Source organism: Rhinoraja longicauda, chromosome 3 (assembly GCF_053455715.1).
Source record: "Rhinoraja longicauda isolate Sanriku21f chromosome 3, sRhiLon1.1, whole genome shotgun sequence".
In the NCBI taxonomy this organism is placed as follows: Eukaryota; Metazoa; Chordata; class Chondrichthyes; order Rajiformes; family Arhynchobatidae; genus Rhinoraja; species Rhinoraja longicauda.
Genome location: NC_135955.1, coordinates 75,819,614 through 75,839,478, shown reverse-complemented (window position 1 = coordinate 75,839,478; position 19,865 = coordinate 75,819,614). Strand labels below are relative to the sequence as shown.

The following is a 19,865-nucleotide window of genomic DNA, read 5'->3' as shown; positions in this document are numbered from 1 at the left end:
ATACACACAATCTCCCAAATGTTCTAGGGGCCGGAGAACCTAGGGTGATGGAGGAAGTGAAGGAAATCCACATTAGGCAGGAAATGGTTTTGGGTAGACTGATGGGACTGAAGGCTGATAAATCCCCAGGGCCTGATGGTCTGCATCCCAGGGTACTTAAGGAGGTGGCTCTAGAAATAGTGGAAGCATTGGAGATCATTTTTCAATGTTCTATAGATTCAGGATCAGTTCCTGTGGATTGGAGGATAGCAAATGTTATCCCACTTTTTAAGAAAGGAGGGAGAGAGAAAACGCGTAATTATAGACCAGTTAGTCTGACATCAGTGGTGGGGAAGATGCTGGAGTCAATTATAAAAGACGAAATTGCTGAGCATTTGGATAGCAGTAACAGGATCATTCCGAGTCAGCATGGATTTACGAAGGGGAAATCATGCTTGACAAATCTACTGGAATTTTTTGAGGATGTAACTAGGAAAATTGACAGGGGAGAGTCAGTGGATGTGGTGTACCTCGACTTTCAGAAAGCCTTCGACAAGGTCCCACATAGGAGATTAGTGGGCAAAATTAGAGCACATGGTATTGGGGGTAGGGTACTGACATGGATAGAAAATTGGTTGACAGACAGAAAGCAAAGAGTGGGGATAAATGGGTCCCTTTCGGAATGGCAGGCAGTGATCAGTGGGGTACCGCAAGGTTCGGTGCTGGGACCCCAGCTATTTACGATATACATTAATGACTTAGATGAAGGGATTAAAAGTACCATTAGCAAATTTGCAGATGATACTAAGCTGGGGGGTAGTGTGAATTGTGAGGAAGATGCAATAAGGCTGCAGGGTGACTTGGACAGGTTGTGTGAGTGGGCGGATACATGGCAGATGCAGTTTAATGTAGATAAGTGTGAGGTTATTCACTTTGGAAGTAAGAATAGAAAGGCAGATTATTATCTGAATGGTGTCAAGTTAGGAAGAGGGGATGTTCAACGAGATCTGGGTGTCCTAGTGCATCAGTCACTGAAAGGAAGCATGCAGGTACAGCAGGCAGTGAAGAAAGCCAATGGAATGTTGGCCTTCATAACAAGAGGAGTTGAGTATAGGAGCAAAGAGGTCCTTCTACAGTTGTACCGGGCCCTGGTGAGACTGCACCTGGAGTACTGTGTGCAGTTTTGGTCTCCAAATTTGAGGAAGGATATTCTTGCTATTGAGGGCGTGCCGCCTAGGTTCACTAGGTTAATTCCCGGAATGGCGGGACTGTCGTATGTTGAAAGGCTGGAGCAATTAGGCTTGTATACACTGGAATTTAGAAGGATGAGGGGGGATCTTATTGAAACATATAAGATAATTAGGGGATTGGACACATTAGAGGCAGGAAACATGTTCCCAATGTTGGGGGAGTCCAGAACAAGGGGCCACAGTTTAAGAATAAGGGGTAGGCCATTTAGAACGGAGATGAGGAAGAACTTTTTCAGTCAGAGAGTGGTGAAGGTGTGGAATTCTCTGCCTCAGAAGGCAGTGGAGGCCAGTTCGTTGGATGCTTTCAAGAGAGAGCTGGATAGAGCTCTTAAGGATAGCGGAGTGAGGGGGTATGGGGAGAAGCCAGGAACGGGGTACTGATTGAGAGTGATCAGCCATGATCGCATTGAATGGCGGTGCTGGCTCGAAGGGCTGAATGGCCTACTCCTGCACCTATTGTCTATTGTCTATTGTCTAATAACGTGATAGCATATTCTTAAGTCTTCAATGCATTAGTATTTTGCTCAAATTTGATTTAGGTTTTAAATTGTCAGTCTGTAATGGAATTAGCTTCTCAATTAATTGTTTCAATATTTTATTTAAATGGTTGGAAGCACCAATAAAAGATGTATGGGATGGTTTGCTAAAAGCAAAGTGTCGAAGGAAAGAAACCAACTTGCAAATATGAAATAATGTACTTCGCACAGCATTAGCTACAGCATCTTCATACATCTGAGCTGCAAATTGCTTGATATCTACACCTATTTTTTACTCTCCCGGGCTTTCATTTTGTGTTTAAATATTGTTCCTTTACTGGCTGGAACTTGGGTATAACTTTGTGAAAATTATCTGATTTGAGAATCTCTGGTTGGTTGGTTGGTTCAAAAACAACTTGGAGAATTACTGCCATTTCAGTTATTCTTTTCAGTGGAGGCTATTGTGGTGGTGACTGTTTATGTTGACACGATCACCATTTTAAGGTAGAAAGACACTTTGACCATGACTTTTATTTCCCATTTTAAGCAAAAAAGACAGGAAGTGACATTGAGGTAACAGTCAGAGTTTAAATTACCATTTCCAACACTTGCAGTTTAAGAGTTTGATGAACTTGGTTAATAGGTTACTCAAAATTAAACCAAGATAATCATTACTTGTGATCTTAACTGACAAAAAAAACCATCTAATGTTAGGTGATATGTTAATGAGATAATATATTAATGACGTACAATCTTGTGGTTCTTCTTTCTTTCGTATGTCAACTACAACAATTGGTGCTTCAGAGTACCGTAGTTGATGCTTTGCTGCAAATAATCTTGTGTTGGATCTGTTGAGGTAAAAATAATGCTTTCTAGATAATGTCTGAAGATTTTTCTCTAAAATAAAGATTTGGCTTAAATATTCCTTCTCTCCAGAGATGCTGCCTGTCCCGCTGAGTTACTCCAACATTTTGCGTCTACCTTTGGCTTAAACAACTGCCTGCACCATTTAAAATTGATGAATTTCCAGTATATTTTGTAGATATGGAGATATTATACCGTGTAAGATTGAGGCTATTGGTGTAAAACAGAAAGAACACTGATGGGCAGAACAAAAGGCACAGGACAGATTACATTCGTGGAATCTCAGATCAGCTGAAACTGATGAATTGTCGAAGATGAAAGAGCGGAGAAGCTGAATGAGAGGACATTTGAAAATAGAAACTAGAATATGCCATTCAGTTCTTTATGTCTTGATTAGTATTTTTTCACACAATTGCTGCAGTTGCGGATTGTGAGGAAGACTGTCAAAGTATGCAGTGGGATATAGATCAGCTACAGAAATGGGTGGAGAAATGGCAGATGGAGTTAATCCGAGCAAGTGTGAAGTTTTGCAATATGGGAGGTAGAATGCAAGGGGAAAATATACAATTAATGACAAAGACCCTTAAACAGAGTTGATGTACAAAGGGATCTTGGGGTCCAAGTCCATAACTTCCCTGAACATGCCAACACACAGATCTGGCATGATCTTTGAGGAGAGAATTAATTGACATTGGACCAGGTTTTGATAGTATCAGATACTGGAATGTTTTATTGGTGGATTGAAGGAAAACTGGTGATGTTACAGAGCGAGGATGTACACTGATGAGCCAAAACAATATGACCACCTGCCTAATATGCTGTTGGTCCTCCGTGTGCCGACAAAACAATGCCGACCCACCGAGGCATAGATTCTACAAGACCCCTGAAGGTGTCCTGTGATATCTGGCACCAAAACATTAGCGTTGCGAGGTGGAGCAGTCGTGGATCGGACTTGTCGATCCAGCATATCCCACAGATGCTCAATCAGATTGAGATCTTGAGAATTTGGAGGCCAGGGCAACACCATGAACTTCGTCATGTTCCTCACACCATTCCCGAACAATGTGTGCAGTGTGACAGGGTGCATTATCCTGCTGAAAGAGGCCACTGCCATCAGGGAATACCATTGCCATGAAGGGGTGTACCTGGTCTGGAGCGATGCTTAGGTAGGTGACACATGTCAAATTGACATCCACATGAATGGCTGGACCCAGGGTTTCCCAACAGAACATTGCCCACAGCATTACACTCCCTCCACTGGCTTGTCATCTTCCCACAGTGCATCCTGGTGTCATCACTTCCCCAGGTAAATGGCACACATGTACACAGCCAACCACGTGATCTAAAAGAAAACAGGACTCGTTGGACCAGGCGACTTTCCACTGCTCCAAGGTCCAGTTCAGACGCTCGCATGCCCAATGTAGGCGGTTTTGACAGTGGATAGGGGTCATCATGGGCACTCTGACCGGCCTGCACAGCAGTGTGCGATGCACTGTGTATTGTGACACATTCCTACCGTGATCACCATTAAAATTTTCTGTGATGTGCCACAGTAGACGTTCTATCGGTTCAGACCAGACTGGATAGCCTTTGTTGACCTCGCGCATCGATGAGCCTTGGGCAGCCAACAACCTGTCGCCAGTTTGTGGTTTGTCCCTCCTCGGACCGCTGTTGGTAGGTACTCAATAGTCAATAGTCAAGTTTATTTGTTACATACACATAAATGTACAGTGAAATGAAAGAGTACCCACAGTCCAACAATAAGAGCAATAAAAATAAGCAATAACACACACAATCATAAACCAACACCAAACAAAAAGAAACAAAAAGAAACATCCATCACAATGAGTCTCCTCCAGTCACCTCCTCACTGTGATGGAAGGCCAGAATGTCTTTTTCTCTTGCCTGCCGTCTTCTCCCGCGGTCAGGCTGTTGAAGTTGCCAGGCCGCGCCGGACGGTGGAAGGTCCGCAGCCCGACACCACTGCTGACCAGGAGCACCCTACAAGCCTTGTCGTTTCACAGATGCTCTGACCCAGACATCTGGCCATAACAATTTGGCCCTTGTCAAAGTCCTCATGTCTTTACTCCTGCCCATTTCTCCTGCATTCAACACATCAACTTCAAGAACTGACTGTTCACTTGCTGCCTAATATATCCCACCCCTTGACAGGTGCCATTGTAACAAGATAATCAATGTTATTCACTTTGCCTGTCAGTGGTCATAATGTTTTGGCTCATTGGTGCAAGTAGTGTTGTTAAATTAATGAGTTGTCAAAGAACTGGGAATGACCTACCACAGTCACAGTAAATTGCAAAGGAAGTTGGATAGTTTGCATGGAAAGAAAAGTTGAGATTTTTAAAGAGCAAGGTAATTATAGTTTATTCACAAAATGATGGAGTAACTCAGCAGGTCAGGCAGTATCTCAGGAGAGAAGGAATGGATGACGTTTTGGGTCGAGACCCTTCTTCAGATTATAGTGGTAGTGCAAGAAAGAAAATGGAGGTACATTGCCAGCTAGCCAATTCAAGTCAGGAAGCAAAGTGTATCAATGATCAATTTAATAGGAGTGGAATCAAAGCAGTAGAAAAATAGTATTTTTTTGATACCATGGAATAGCATTCTGAATGGGTGATTGGATGGAAAGTCTGATTTTCAATTGGCATGTGTCTCTATTTTTTACTTTAGGTGTAGAAATCTGGTAAATGATCTCTGCATTCAAAGTAAGGAAACAAAGGAAGGACAGTGCAAAAGCATATTTAGCTTTCTAGGGAGCTGGTGGTATAGTGGAAAATATCCCCAGTATGTTTCATTATTCCAGAGACAATGTTGCATTGGTCAAAACGGCAGCATTTTCCAAGTCGTGCATCCCGTGATTTCAGAACATGCTTTGCCAATAAAGGCGCAACATTTCTTTTTACTGAAGACAAGAAGGCATTTACTTCAACTACAGTGAAAAGAGAAAGTATATATTTCAAGCATTTTTTAAATATTTAAGCACAAACAAGCCACTTAACAGTGTATTGTTCTTTCTATATGCACTGTGGGGTCCCCCCCCCCCCCAGAATTAAGCTTTCAATATGGTCTGTGATCAAAGATCTTACTAGTTAAAAATACAGTATTATGGAAAATAAATTTGAAAAGCCATTGTGGTCTTCTACCCCATATCTTCTATGACATAGTACTGAATAAACTTAACATTTGCAAAGAGAGGATTTTCTAACATGCTGTACAATATCAGTTATGAAATGTGTTAACAACTTTAATTATCAGTTTAGAAAGGGGTTGCAGTCTACAATGTAGCTACAGCAGGATGCATGTGCCATTGGAGGATGATCATCAATCACACTGTGCAGGTTTTATTTATTGTGCCATATGGCAGCTAAAAAAAAACAAAGAACATTTTGAGAGAGCTGTGCTGCCAGGAGGCATTGCTGAGATGGGAAAGTCTTATTGTTTTAAGAGCTAATTTTCTCCTTTGCAATAATGTTTCAAAAGTTCATTGTCTTTAAAGCACTTTTGAATGTTTTGAAATTGAGGGCTGAAAATGTATAATTCTCTTTCTCATCTTTTTTGTTTCTCATCTGCTTTCTTTCTTATTGTTGTCTCTCTCCCTTTAGTGGTAGCAAATTTCCTGTCAATTATAAATAGACATGATTATTTTCAGGTAAACAAAACATAATTTCAAAGCCTGCAATTCTTTACAAATTCCGAAAACAAAATTATTGGTCAGTTTAATCAGTTTTTGTTTAATCAGTTTTTGTTTAATCAAAGCATAAAAGGTAGAATTAGTCGAGAGCAGAAACTATCCTTTTAAACATTTTCATTTGGGTTTCTCTTGCTGCTGGGAGCTTCTGGTAATTTACAGTTGGTGTCTTTCCCACATTGATTTCTAAGAATTACCAAGATCTAAACTGATTAACACTCGTTTGATTACTTAATGCTTTCTCTAGTTTAAGATCAGATGTGACATTGTCGGACTGCCATCTGTCCTACAGATTTCTCGTGATTGCAGATTGTCAGATGTAAGGTTGTGGTGGTGATTGTTAATTTAATAGCCTCTTTCCAGATCAGTGGTGTGAATTGAATAATGGCTTTTTCTCCGGTCCCTATGGAATGTATTTGGGTTTCCAGCATCATGGGAAAGTTCTTAATTTCTGCTCGCCTCATTACAGGAAGGATGTGGCTGTTTTGGAGGTGGTGCAGCACAGGTTTACCAGAATACTGCCTAGATTAGGGTATTAGTTATAATAAGAGGTTGAACAAACTTGGATTGTTTTCTTTGGAATGTCAGAGGATAAGGAGTGACCTAATAGAAGCTTATTAAAATTATGACGGGCACAGATAAGGTTGATAATCAGAATCGTTTTCCCAGTACGGAAATATTAAAGATTAGAGAACATAGCTTTAATGTGAGAGGGGTAAAGTTTAAAGATGCATGGGGTAAGTTTTTTTTACATAGAGTGGCGTGGTCCTGGAATGGACTGCCAGGGATGATGGTGAAAGTTGGTACAAAGGTAACTTTTAGATCGGCAAATTAATATGCAGGAAATGAATGGATATGGATCATATGGAGACAATAGAGGGATATGGATCACATGCAGACAAGGGAGATTAGATTAATTTGACATATTCAGCTTGGATATCGTGAGCTGAAGGGCCTGTTCCTGTGCAGTACTATGTTCTCTATAGGTTCTGTATTCTTGCCAAAATCAAATTGTTCTTGCAGCAGAACTTTGCTCATTTGCATTTAAACATTTACAATCCATTGTTCTTATTACTCCGTTACTCCAAAGGACGCAGCGGTAGAGTTGCTGCCTTACAGCACCAGAAACCCAGGTTTGGTCTATATGGAGTTTGTATGTTATCCGTGTGCCGTTTGGTGTTTCTCCAGGTGCTCCGGTTTCCTCCCACATTCCAAAGACGCACACGTTTGTAGATTAATTGACTTTAGTAAAAATGTAAATTGTCCCTGGTGTGTAGGATAGTGTTAGTGTACTGGAATTGCTGATCATCAGGGACTATGTGGGCCGAAGGTCCTGTTTCCATGCTGCATCTCTAAACTAAATTAAACTAATCTAAACCTTGGAGGAACAGACAGGAACATTTGCTATCTGAATATTAAAATAAAATCCCAAAGCAAGTTGTGTTACACCCACGCATTAACATGCAACTGAATAATTAGCTCAAGCTGTGCTAAGTTGTCCTTGGGTAGGCACAGATGCTGGTGTCAAGTCAAGTCAAGTCAATTTTATTTGTATAGCACATTTAAAAACAACCCACGTTGACCAAAGTGCTGTACATCTGATTAGGTACTAAGGAAAAAAAAAGAAACATACAGTAGCACGCAAACAGTTCACAGCGCCTCCTCAATGAGCCTCAAACGCTAGGGAGTAGAAATAGGATTTTGATCCGAAACGTCACCCATTCCTTCTCTCCAGAGATGCTGCTTGGCCCGCTGAGTTACTCCAGCATTTTGTCTCTCCCTTCGATTTAAACCAGCATCTGCAGTTCTCTTCTGCACACTAAGGTTGTCCTTATCCCACTGTCGGCTTTTTAGGAAACTACCCTGTAAAGGAATCTTATCTGCATTCAGCAGGGATGTTGTATTGTGATTTGGATCAGTGCACTTGTGCAAAAACAGTCATTATACCTGTGCCATCTCTTTGGATAATTTCCTAAATTGTATGTTTGTAGTCCCAGTCAATAAATCAGCAATTTATATCAGCTTTGAAGATCTAAAATTGCAGGCAAGTGTGACTATTGCTATTTTTCTGTTTCCTTTCATTCTAGTAGAACTGCATTTTGGTGAAAAATTTATTACAGTGGGGTGGGTTTGGGCAAATCATTTAATTTTATAACTATAATTTTCTCTATTATACCAATACCTGTAAAATGTTACATATTTAGTGAGGTACTAAAAATCAAAATGATGGAATTGTGCAACTAGAATTTTTTTTTCCGTAGCATTAATAACTCAGTGTTTACAATGTAATGATATTAATTGTGATTAACGGATTCTGTCTATATTTAAAGAAACTTTTCCTTGTTTTGGTCAATGGTTGGGTATTTTATGTAAACATAGCACAAAAAGTAAGGAAATTTGTGTTTGGTAGATTATTTCTTTGTTGTAACAATGCTTCTTGGCAATAAATCTTATACCGTTGGAAAGCCTGTTTATTTCCCTTTTAAATGGTGCCACATTTGTAAGGAACATGCATTTGTGGGATGAGCAGCAGAGCTGAGTATATGGGTTGCGCCCATGAAAAATTTGCCAAATCTTCTCTGCCAATGCCAAACAGCTTATTCTGCCATTGACTCTTGTTCGGTGTTGTTTGGTGGATTGGATGATTGAAGTCTGAAGAAACAAGACATATTGGCAATTTAACAATTTATTCATTTAATAAACAGGAGCCACAGTAGCGTGTGGAAGAGCCATACACAGCCATAACAGCCTGGCACCTCCTCCTCATGCTGGTCACCAGCCTGGTCACACACTGTTGTGGGATGGCATCCCATTCTTGTCAGCACCTGGGGGTACCAGAAGCTCAAAACAAGAGTCAATAGCAACAGCAGAATAAGCTGTTTGGCATTGGCAGAGAAGATTTGGCAAATTTTTCATGGGCGCAACCCATATACTCAGCTCTGCTGCTCATCCCACAAATGCATGTTCCTTACAAATGTGGCACCATTTAAAAGGGAAATAAACAGGCTTTCCAACGGTATAAGATTTATTGCCAAGAAGCATTGTTACAACAAAGAAATAATCTACCAAACACAAATTTCCTTACTTTTTGTGCTATGTTTATATGATGAGATACCCAACCCCCTCCACCCCCAAAGATAGCATTCTGATTTGTATCATACTGAGGGATCTAGCCCAACATTTAGTTAGTTTGTTTGGATGACTGCTTCAGTGGCCATGTAGGTACCAGGAGTCTTTAATGCCTGTTGTTGCAATTCTACATAATAATATTTGGGAACAATTCCAAGCTCCCCATTTGTTAGACCTTTTCGAAAGCTGCAGAAATGTGAAATTGTTTAGATTTGTTTATGTATTGAATGAAATTATTTAGAAAATGTAGCTGTAAGTTACTGAATAATGTCATATGGCTGTAGTTGTACATCAACAGGAAAAGATAGGTTACCATATTCAATAGTTTAGTTTAGAGATAGTGCGGAAGCAGATCCTTTGGCCCACTGTCCGCACCGACCAGCGATCCCTGCACATTAACACTATCCTACACACACTAGGAACAATTTACATTTATACCAAGTCAATTAACCTACAAACCTGTGCGTCTTGAGTGTGGGAGGAAACCAAAGATCTCGGAGAAAACTCACACGGTCCACGGGGAGAACGTACAAACTCCGTGCAGACAAGCACCCGTAGACTGGATTGAACCTGAGTCTCCGGCACTGTAAGGCAGTAACTCTACCACTGCACACTGTCACCCTAGAAAATAAATACTTGTAAATAAAATTAAGTCTATTTTCCTCTGCGTTCAACATTTACACCACTTGGAATATTACTCTACATTTTAACAAAAAGGAATCGTATTTTAATCTGTAGTGAACTAATTTAATACTAAGTGTGGTTAATGATTGTAATCATGTAAAGTCTTTTCACTGACTGGATAGCATGCAACAAAAAAAGCTTCTCGCTGTACCTCGGTACATGTGACAATAAACTAAACTAAACTACGACTTCAACAATATTTGTGTAAGAAACAAAAAAATGAGCCAACTTGACTCTTGAAGTATCAGCTGGAATATTTTTATTCGCATCTTGCTATCAGCATATATTGTTATTTTATACTCTGGAACCAATGACTTTTACCTTCAAATAGAGGGAAATGCATTGTAACGGTGGAATACATTACTTTTTTGTCTGAATTTTGAATTATACTAAGGTTGTTTGCTGCCTTGGACCAGAACCAGAATCATTCAGTGACTCATGATGGACTCCAAATTGCTACAGGCAAACAAAAATATTTAGTTTGGTATCAGAAGTTCAGACAGTCTGAAAAGGGTTCTAACCCGAAACGTCACCCATCCTTTTTCTTCAGAGATGCTGCTTGACCCGTTAAGTTACTCCAGCGCTTTGTGTCCATCTTAGAAGTATTTAGTAATTTTGCACCCTATAATTTGCACTGAGTATACTTACAGAAAATAAAACCTGAATTGAGTCAAGGTATTTCAGATGGAACATGTCATTAATTTTTGTGCAGACTAGGATGGTCTTTAATTTCACTGTCCTGCCCTTCTCATTGAGTCATACAGCGTGGAAACAGGCCTTTTGGCCCATGCTAACCAACATGCCCCATCTATACTAGTCCCACTTGCCTGTGTTTGGCCCATATCCCTGTAAACCTATTGTAATGGCAGTTTCTATACCATCTCGAAACCCCACTTCGATAGCCATTACTTCTCGGGGATGAAATGTAGTTATAGCTTACGCACACGTCGCACCCTGATATGACAAAACGAATCTTCCAAACTTCTTTTCTTCATTAATTGGTTTTATTAAAGTAGCACAAATCATAGAGTAATTCATCAGTTTCCGTACTTTATCAACTGTTTCTTCTTCAAACAATATCTAGAAATTCTTGCAGTTATTACCGTATGGTTCTTACAAATATAGCAGGTGCGAGCGCATGGTACGAGCGCGTGGTAAAGAACTGTGCGCTCACCATCCTCCGAGTCTAAACTGACCCACAACCTCTGTCGCCACGCTAGCCATCTCCCATCTAGACACTCCCAATTACGCATTAAGTCACACCCACAAGCAGGCAAAAAAGACATAAACTAGAAATATTAAAACATAGCCATAACACAATGACAATAACTGAATTAAGCATAAATGACTCCTACACCTATCCTATCCTTGCACCCTGTCCAAATATTTTTTTTAAATTGTGATAGTACCTACCATCTCCTCAACCATCTCCTCTGGCAGCTCCTTCCATATACCTACTACCCTTTGTGTCAAGAAAATAAAGTTGCCCCTCAGGTTTCAATTAAATCTTTCCCCCTCGCCCTAAACCTATATCCTTTGAATCTTGATTCCCTTACGCTGGATAAAAGATTCAATGCATTAACTCAATCTATTATTCCCATCTATATACTAAAACTCTCATTTGTTTGTTTGTATGTTCCTGAACTACAGCCAAAACAGTACACGATAGCGCAACAATTTTAGGCCCACCTTACCCACTGTTGTCCCTTTGGTGCTAATGGAAGAAGTTTCATTGAAATCGTTGTTATATTTTTAAAGATCCACATTTTAAAGTTTAAATCTATCTCCTAGGGAGAGAGGGGGTGGAGAGAGGGGGGCGGAGGGAGAGAGGGGGGGAGGAGGGCGGATAAGGGGGTAGAGGGGGATGGAGTGGAGGGGAGGGGGGATAGGGGGGGAGGAGAGGGTGCTGCACCAATACAGGAAAGGTTTGGGCCCAACGGATCCACTTGGTCTAATGATCTTATACATCTTATATCACCCCTTATCTTTCTGCACTCCAAGGAATAAAGTCCCAACCTGCCTTTGTAGACATTAGTCTCCCTAAAGCTCAGGCCCTCGAGTCCTGCCAACATCCTTGTATATCTTCTCTGCACCATTTCCAGCTTAACAACTTGTTTCCTATAACAGGGCGACCAAACCTGAACACAATACTCTAAATGTGGCCTCACCAATGTCATGTACAACTGTAACATGAACTCCCAACTTTTATACTCTGACTGATGAAAGCCAATGTGCCAAAGGCGATGTTGACCACTCTCTTATCTACCCAAGTTCCTTGTAAGTGGCATCAATGTACCTGCACTCTTGGATCCCTCTGCTCTACAGCACTCCCCTGAACCCTGCCATTCACCATGTGGATCCTGCCCTGGGTAGATTTCCCAAAATGCAACACCCTGCACTTCTCTGTATTGAATTCCATCAACCCTTCCTCAGCCCACCTGTCCAACTGATCAAGACGCTGATGCAATTTTTGACAACCATCTTCACCATCTACAATATCACCTACTTCAGTTTTATTTGCAAACTTACTAATCATGCCCAACTTGCTAATCCAGCTATCTGGACTACACTTCTTCCCACCCGGTCCCCTGCAAAAAGTCTATCCCCTACTCCCAATTCCTCCGTCTACGCCACATATGCGCCCGGGATGAGGTGTTTCACACTAGGGCGTCAGAGATGTCCTCATTCTTCAGGAAACGTGGCTTCCCCTCTTCCATTATAGATGAGGCTCTCACTAGGGTCTCTTCCACATCCCGCAGCTCCGCTCTTGCTCCCCCTCCCCCCACTCGCAACAAGGACAGAATCCCCCTCGTTCTCACCTTCCACCCCACCAGCCAGCGGATCCAACAAATCATCCGCCAACATTTCCGTCACCTACAACGGGACCCCACCACTGGCCATATCTTCCCATCCCCACCCCTCTCTGCGTTCCGCAGAGACCATTCCCTCCGTAACTCCCTGGTCCACTCGTCCCTTCCTACCCAAACCACCCCATCCCCGGGCACTTTCCCCTGCAACCGCACGAGATGCAACACCTGTCTCTTTACCTCCCCCCTCAACTCCATCCAAGGACCCAAACAGTCTTTCCAGGTGAGACAAAGGTTCACCTGCACCTCCTCCAACCTCATCTATTGCATCCGCTGCTCTAGATGTCAACTTATTTACATCGGCGAAACCAAGCGCAGGCTCGGCGATCGCTTCGCTCAACACCTGCGCTCGGTCCGCATTGACCAACCTGATCTCCCGGTGGCCGAGTACTTCAACTCCCCCTCCCATTCCCAGTCTGACCTTTCTGTCATGGGCCTCCTCCAGTGCCATAGTGAGGCCCACTGGAAATTGGAGGAACAGCACCTCATATTTCGCCTGGGCAGTTTGCAGCCCAGTGGTATGAACATCGACTTCTCCAACTTTAGATAGTTCCTCTGTGCCTCTCTTCCCCTCCTCCTTCCCAGATCTCTCTCCATCTTCCTGTCTCCACCTATATCCTTCCTTTGTCCCGCCCCCTGACATCAGTCTGAAGAAGGGTCTCGACCCGAAACCTCACCCATTCCTTCTCTCCTGAGACGCTGCCTGACCTGCTGAGTTACTCCAGCATTTTGTGAATAAATACCTTCGATTTGTACCAGCATCTGCAGTTATTTTCTTATAAATCATGCCTTGTATGTTCTCTTCCCCATCCCGTTTAGAAATGCCATCCCTGTCCCCCACTGCCCTTTTGTGTTTATTGAGTTTCAAAGCCCATCACATCTCAGTGATTAATTAAATTTTATGGAAAATTACTATAATAACTAGGGTATTAATTGTATGAGAAACACTTGGTATTCAATTTAGTTTTGTAGTTTAGTGAAAATAGGATTAACAAAGCAATGGAAGGCTGCCCTTCAGCCTACTGGAGGTGAGTAATGCAGAGCTGTGTTGCATAAAATATGCTGACTGTGTTTGAAACCATTTTGTCTTTCAGAGCGGGCTCAGCTGCCCAGAAACATGATTGAGAACAGCATGTTTGAAGAAGAGCCAGACATAGTGAATTTGGGCAAAGATTCACGTCTTCATCCTCTGGAACCAGATGAAATTGAATATGAGCCACGGACTTCACGGTTGCTTGTGCGTGGTTTGGGCGAACAGGATCTGGACGATGAGGAGGAGGATTATGAATCGTCTGCAAGGTTGCTGGGCATGTCATTCATGAACAGGAGTTCCAACCATCGCGGCAACATGTCAGGGGCTTATAGCCATGAGGCATCAAGTGGATCTTGCTCGGTACCCACTGGTCGGACTTTACTTGTTGGTGCATTTATTGTGGTGATTATAGTTTCTATATCAATGGTGGTCTACTTTCTGCCAAAATGTACCTTCACCAAAGAAGGCTGCCACAAAAAAAACGCGACTTTAACACTCGTGTATCCGTTAGCAACCAATGGGCAGGTCTTTCCTTGGCCAAAGATGAGATTGCCAAGAGCTGTGGTACCGGTGCACTATGATCTTAATTTACATCCCAATCTTACCACCGTGAATTTTACAGGCTCTGTACAGATCAGCCTTCTAATCGTAGAAGATACAGACAACATCACTCTTCACAGCTTTGCTCTCAAAATCACCAACGCGACCATTACTCCAGAAGCAACCAAGCAGCCTCAGAATGTCCAGATTTTGGAGTATCCTCCACATCAGCAAATTGCGTTCAAGGTTAACACCTTGCTATCAAAAGGGGAGAAGTATACCCTGAACCTGAAATATTCAGCTAATCTGTCTGATGGTTTGTCTGGATTTTATAAAGGCACTTATCAGATTAAAAACACAACCAGGTAAGCCAAATTCTGTCTGCCTTACAAAATAAAACTATTATTTCCAGACGGGTTACATTTTGTATTTGTCTTTAAATGAAATTGGAAGGGGCAAGGCTCTGCTTCTTAGTCTGGAAGTCCATGTTTCTCACAAAATTGAGTGTTTGTCCCACTCCTCATGATACAGCTGCTGCTTTTCTCTCCCAAAATGCCATCTATCTATATACTAAAACTCTCGTTTGTTTGTTTGTTTCTGAACTACAGCTAAAACGGTACATGATAGCGTGACAATTTTAGGCCCAACTTACTTACCATCATTCCTTTGGTGCTAATGGAAGAAGTTTCATTGAAGTCGGTGTTATATTTTAAAAGTTATTCACATTTTAAAGTTTAAATCTATTTCCGTGAGGGGGGGGGGCGGAGGGAGGGAGGAGAGAGGGAGGATAAGGGGGGGTTGAGGGGATGGAGTGGGTGTGGGGGAGGAGAAGTGTGGGAGGGGAGGAGTGTGGGAGGGGAGGGTGCTAGACAAATCAGAACTGAATCTGAGGTTTGTGGGGTTGAGGGGGGATGGAGTGGGCGAGTGGGGGGGGGGTTGAGGGGAAGATGAGGGGGGTTGAGGAGTGGATGGAGTGGGGGGGGAGGGGAAAGTGGGGGAGGGTGCTAGACCAATGCAGGAGAGGTTTTGGGGGGGTTTGAGGGGGGATAGAGTGGGTGGGGGGGGGGGGTGGGAGGGTGAGGGGAGGGGGGGTTGAGGGGGGATGCAGTGGGTGATTGGGGGGATAAGGGGAGGTTCAGGGGGGATGGGGTGGGGTAGTAGGGGGGGTGGAGTGGGGGAGTGTGTGAGTGGGGGTGAGGGGGGAGTGGGGGAGGAGAGGTGCTGGACCAATGCAGGCGAGGTTTGGGCCCAACGGATCCACTTGGTCTAGTTTAGTATTACAATTCTGCCCAGTGGTTACAAAACTAGCATGGTTTACAGTACTGAATCCAAAACTGGTTATAGGTGAGTTAATCAGAGAATCCTAAAACCTCAATTGTTCCTTTTAGGAAGGACATTAGCCACGCTTCGTCTGTTCAATATCTTCCTTGGCCACAGGCTATGATTGAATATTTGTGGTGGCAAGAAATGAACCAAATACTATGTCCCCTCCCTCTGTTTTCCACTATGTCCACTCCTTCTGTTTTATTTCAGATTCTATCATGACTGAGCTCAAGAGAAGTGCTTGTCATGTTAGCTCTATTTCTATTGTTGAATTTGTTGCCTTCTGTCAAATGATCGTCTGATTAATTCTTTAAGTGAGGGAGCTTCACTGATGAAGGCATACTGTAATGTTATGAGGACTAACTAATAAATGCTGCCATAGTTAATCACTCTAATTCTGACTTTTATTCTGGCTAATTCAAGACTGTATACACCATTTTTTGTTGAATGAGCACATTATATATGGAAGCACAAGGAACTGCAGATGCTGGAATCTTGAGCAAAACACACAGTGCTGGAGTAACACGGTGGGTCAGGCAGCATCTGTGAAAGGAATGGGCAGATGACGTTTTGGGTCGGAACCTTTCTTCAGACAGATTGTACTAGGAGGGAAAAAGCTGGAACAGAGGTGGGGGCAGGACGAAGCCTGCAAGTGATAGATGGATACAGATGAGGGGGATTTGATTGGTGGAATAGGTGACAAAGGCGAGAGATGAAAGGGAGACAAATGGGTGCCAGATATGGAGAGGAGTGGAACATAAAACCAGAGGGATGGATGTAGATGGAAGGTGGTTGTCCCGGTTGGGGTGGGGGGTGAGGTAGAGCGGGATAGTGGGAGAAATGGATGTGCACCATGGTAGAGTGTTCACCTATTCTGAAGAAGGGTCCCCACCCAAAACGTCACCCATTCCTTCTCTACAGCGATGCTGCCTGTCCTGCTAAGTTATTCCAGCATTTTGTGTCTATCTTCGGTCAACTCTTCTACACTTGGGCATACTGATGTAAAGTACGCCACATTGAGAGCATTGAATGCAGTAGACGAGGTTTGAAGATGTGCCTGTGTGATATTGAGAGTCTGCTCCTTAAACATGAAAATTGCACACAAGGGAAAAAAGTCTCAGGATAATGGTTGATCCATTTAGAACCTAGAAGTGGAGTAGCTATTGAATTCAAGAAGGCTTTTGATAGGTTGTTGTATGAAAGATTACTGAGGAAAATAAAAACATCACACATGTGGTAACATATTGTGTGCTTAGAAGATTGGTGTCCTGAGAGGAAATGGAGAGTAGGCACAAGTGGGTATTTTTCTGGCAGGTAGAATGAAATGGGTAATGCACCATAAATTGATGCGGGGACTCAAATTTCTGCAATTTGTGCAAGTGGCTAGGATGAAGGCGTTATAGGTGTAGTTGCAACATTTGCCAATGACATGAAGATGGATCGGAAAGCAAATTATGAAGAGGATGTAAGGTGGCAAAACAATGCAGATAGGTTGATGGAACAAAGATTCACAAATTCTGTAGAAAGCGGGAAATTATGAAATTAGCCATTATGGCAGGAAAATCTTAATTTACATCCCAATGTGTTCAAATAGTGTACAATATATATGTGGATTGATCTGGGTCTCCTGGTGCATAATTTGCAATTGGCTACAATGCTGATATTGCAAATAATTAAAAAGGTTACACAATCCTACTGTTCATTTCAAGGGGAATTAAATATAATGGTAAGCAGTTATTCTTGAACTACAAAGGATATTGGTGATACCGTATTATACAGCATTGGTCTTCTTAAGTAGGAGGATGTGGATGCTTTGGAAACGCTTCCAAAAGATTAAAATATATGGGATCCACTGTGACTTGGTCACTTGGATTCAGAATTGGCTTACTCATAGAAAACACAGCGATGTGGTAGAAGGGTGTTATTCTGGCTGGAGGTCTGTGACCAGTAGAGTTCCACAGGCATCTGTGCTGGGACCTCTGCTGATGATATAAACAACTTGGATGTAAATGTAGACAAGTTAGTAAGTTTGCAGATGACACCAAAATTGGGGGATGTTGTGACAGCGACGATGGTTGTCAAAATGTACAGTGGGATTATAGATCCACTACAGAAATAGGCAGAGAAATCCAGATAGAGTTTAATCCGAGGAAGTTAAGATTTGTTTCCCCTGGAGTGTTGGAGGTTGACGGGAGCCTTGATAGATGAGAACAGTTTATCTAAGCATCATCTTTGGCACAATCATTGTGGGCCGAAGAGCCCATTTAGAGGATTGCATGCAGCTCTGGTTGCCCCATTGCTGGAAGGATGTGGAGGCTTTGGCAAAGGTGTAGAAGTTTACCAGAATGCTGCCTGGATTAGATGCTCTATGAGGAGAGGTTGGACAAATGTGGATTGTTTTCTCTAGAATGTCAGCGTTTGAGGGACACCCGTTAGAAGTATGTGAAATTATGAGGGACAGAGATGGGATCAGTACACTTTTCCCAGCTTGCAAATGTCAAAGGTAAGTGGGAATAGCTTTGCAGCAATTTGTTTTAGAATAGATGGTGGCTGGATGTGCTGCCAGGTGTGATAGTGGAGACAGATATGAAAAGGACATTTAAGAAGCTAATATATAGGAACACGGAACAGGCAGAGGAGATTAGTTTAACTTATCATTGCATTGGGCACCGACATTGTCGGCTGAAGGGCCTGTTTCTGCACTGTACTGTTCTGTTATAAGTATCCTAGAGGAATATGTGGGATTGGTGAATTGTTTAATGAGGAAAGGTTTGACACAATGCTTGTTTCTGGTGGAGTAAGGGATGGTACAGTTAAAATGCACAAGATCCTGATGGGTTTTGATCTATTGGATTTGGAGAAGATGTTTCCTCTTTGGGGAGTCTAGAGCCAAGTGTCATTATTTAATAATATGGAACCACTTGTTTAAAACAAGATTTTTGTCTTTGAGGAATGCGAGTCTTTGGAGCTCTTTTCCTCAGATAATGGTAGATGCAGAGATTTTGAATATCGGGATGTGGGAATGTAAAGTTACGGTTACAATTAGAATAACTATATTATTATCAATGATGAAATATCTTGTGGGGCCGTGTGGCCTTCACTTTCTCCTAATCTAAATGTTTGGAAATCACTATCCCAGAGGGTTGTTGGAAACTGAAATCCATTGAAGTTTGAAATCGGGGAATCAATATCCACAGGGATATAATGCAGTGGGAAATATAAATAAAGTTCAGGATTAATCATGATACTGAATGATGGAACAGGTTCAAGTGAATGGCTAACCTGCACCTGCTGCTGTTTCTAACGCTCTTATTTCTTCATTATAGGATATTGGCAGCTACTCAGTTTGAGCCATTTGCTGCACGAAATGCCTTCCCATGCTTTGATGAACCAGCATTTAAGGCCACGTTTAAGATTTCAATAATAAGGGAAGCTGACCACATCTCCTTATCCAATATGCCAAAGGTATCTTTAAAGAGAAGTTTCAATATTTTAATTAACGTGCTGCAAAACAAAATATTCTGGATTTTGGTGGTGCAAGTTCTATTGAGTTTTGGTTTTGCCAAAAATGGCAGGTAGTACGAGCTGTTCACTGCATGGCTATAGCGATATGGCATCTGGGACTTTGGTAGCAACTGAACACAATGTATCAACCTGATGTCTGAAGAAGGGTCTCGACCCGAAAAGTCACCCATTCCTTCTCTCCTGAGATGCTGCCTGACCTGCTGAGTTACTCAAGCATTTTGTGAATAACTACCTTCGATTTGTACCAGCATCTGCAGTTATTTTCTTACACAATGTATCAACCAATTCAGTGACATTAAACCACTGAAAAAAAACCAGGAAGGATAGAGGACGATATATGGCTGATGAATTAATGATCAGATCAACTACAGAAAGTGAAATAGATAGAGACTATCCATCATAACCTTACCTTAGTGCAAAAATCAATGCAATGAGAGGTGGAACATTTGAAAATTATTGAAATTTAAAAAACCTTCATTTAGGTGACAT

The 19,865-nt window shown here is 42.1% G+C and overlaps 1 protein-coding gene across 1 annotated transcript in view; it reads left to right on the top strand.

Moving 5' to 3' along the window:
- The window catches only part of lnpep (leucyl/cystinyl aminopeptidase), a 77,045-nt gene that overhangs the window by 5,444 nt on the left and 51,736 nt on the right, over positions 1-19,865 (top strand). The window contains exons 2-3 of the mRNA XM_078396455.1: positions 14,050-14,893; positions 19,178-19,316. Of these exons, the coding sequence (XP_078252581.1) occupies positions 14,050-14,893; positions 19,178-19,316 (983 nt within the window). The remainder of the gene's footprint in view (positions 1-14,049; positions 14,894-19,177; positions 19,317-19,865) is intronic.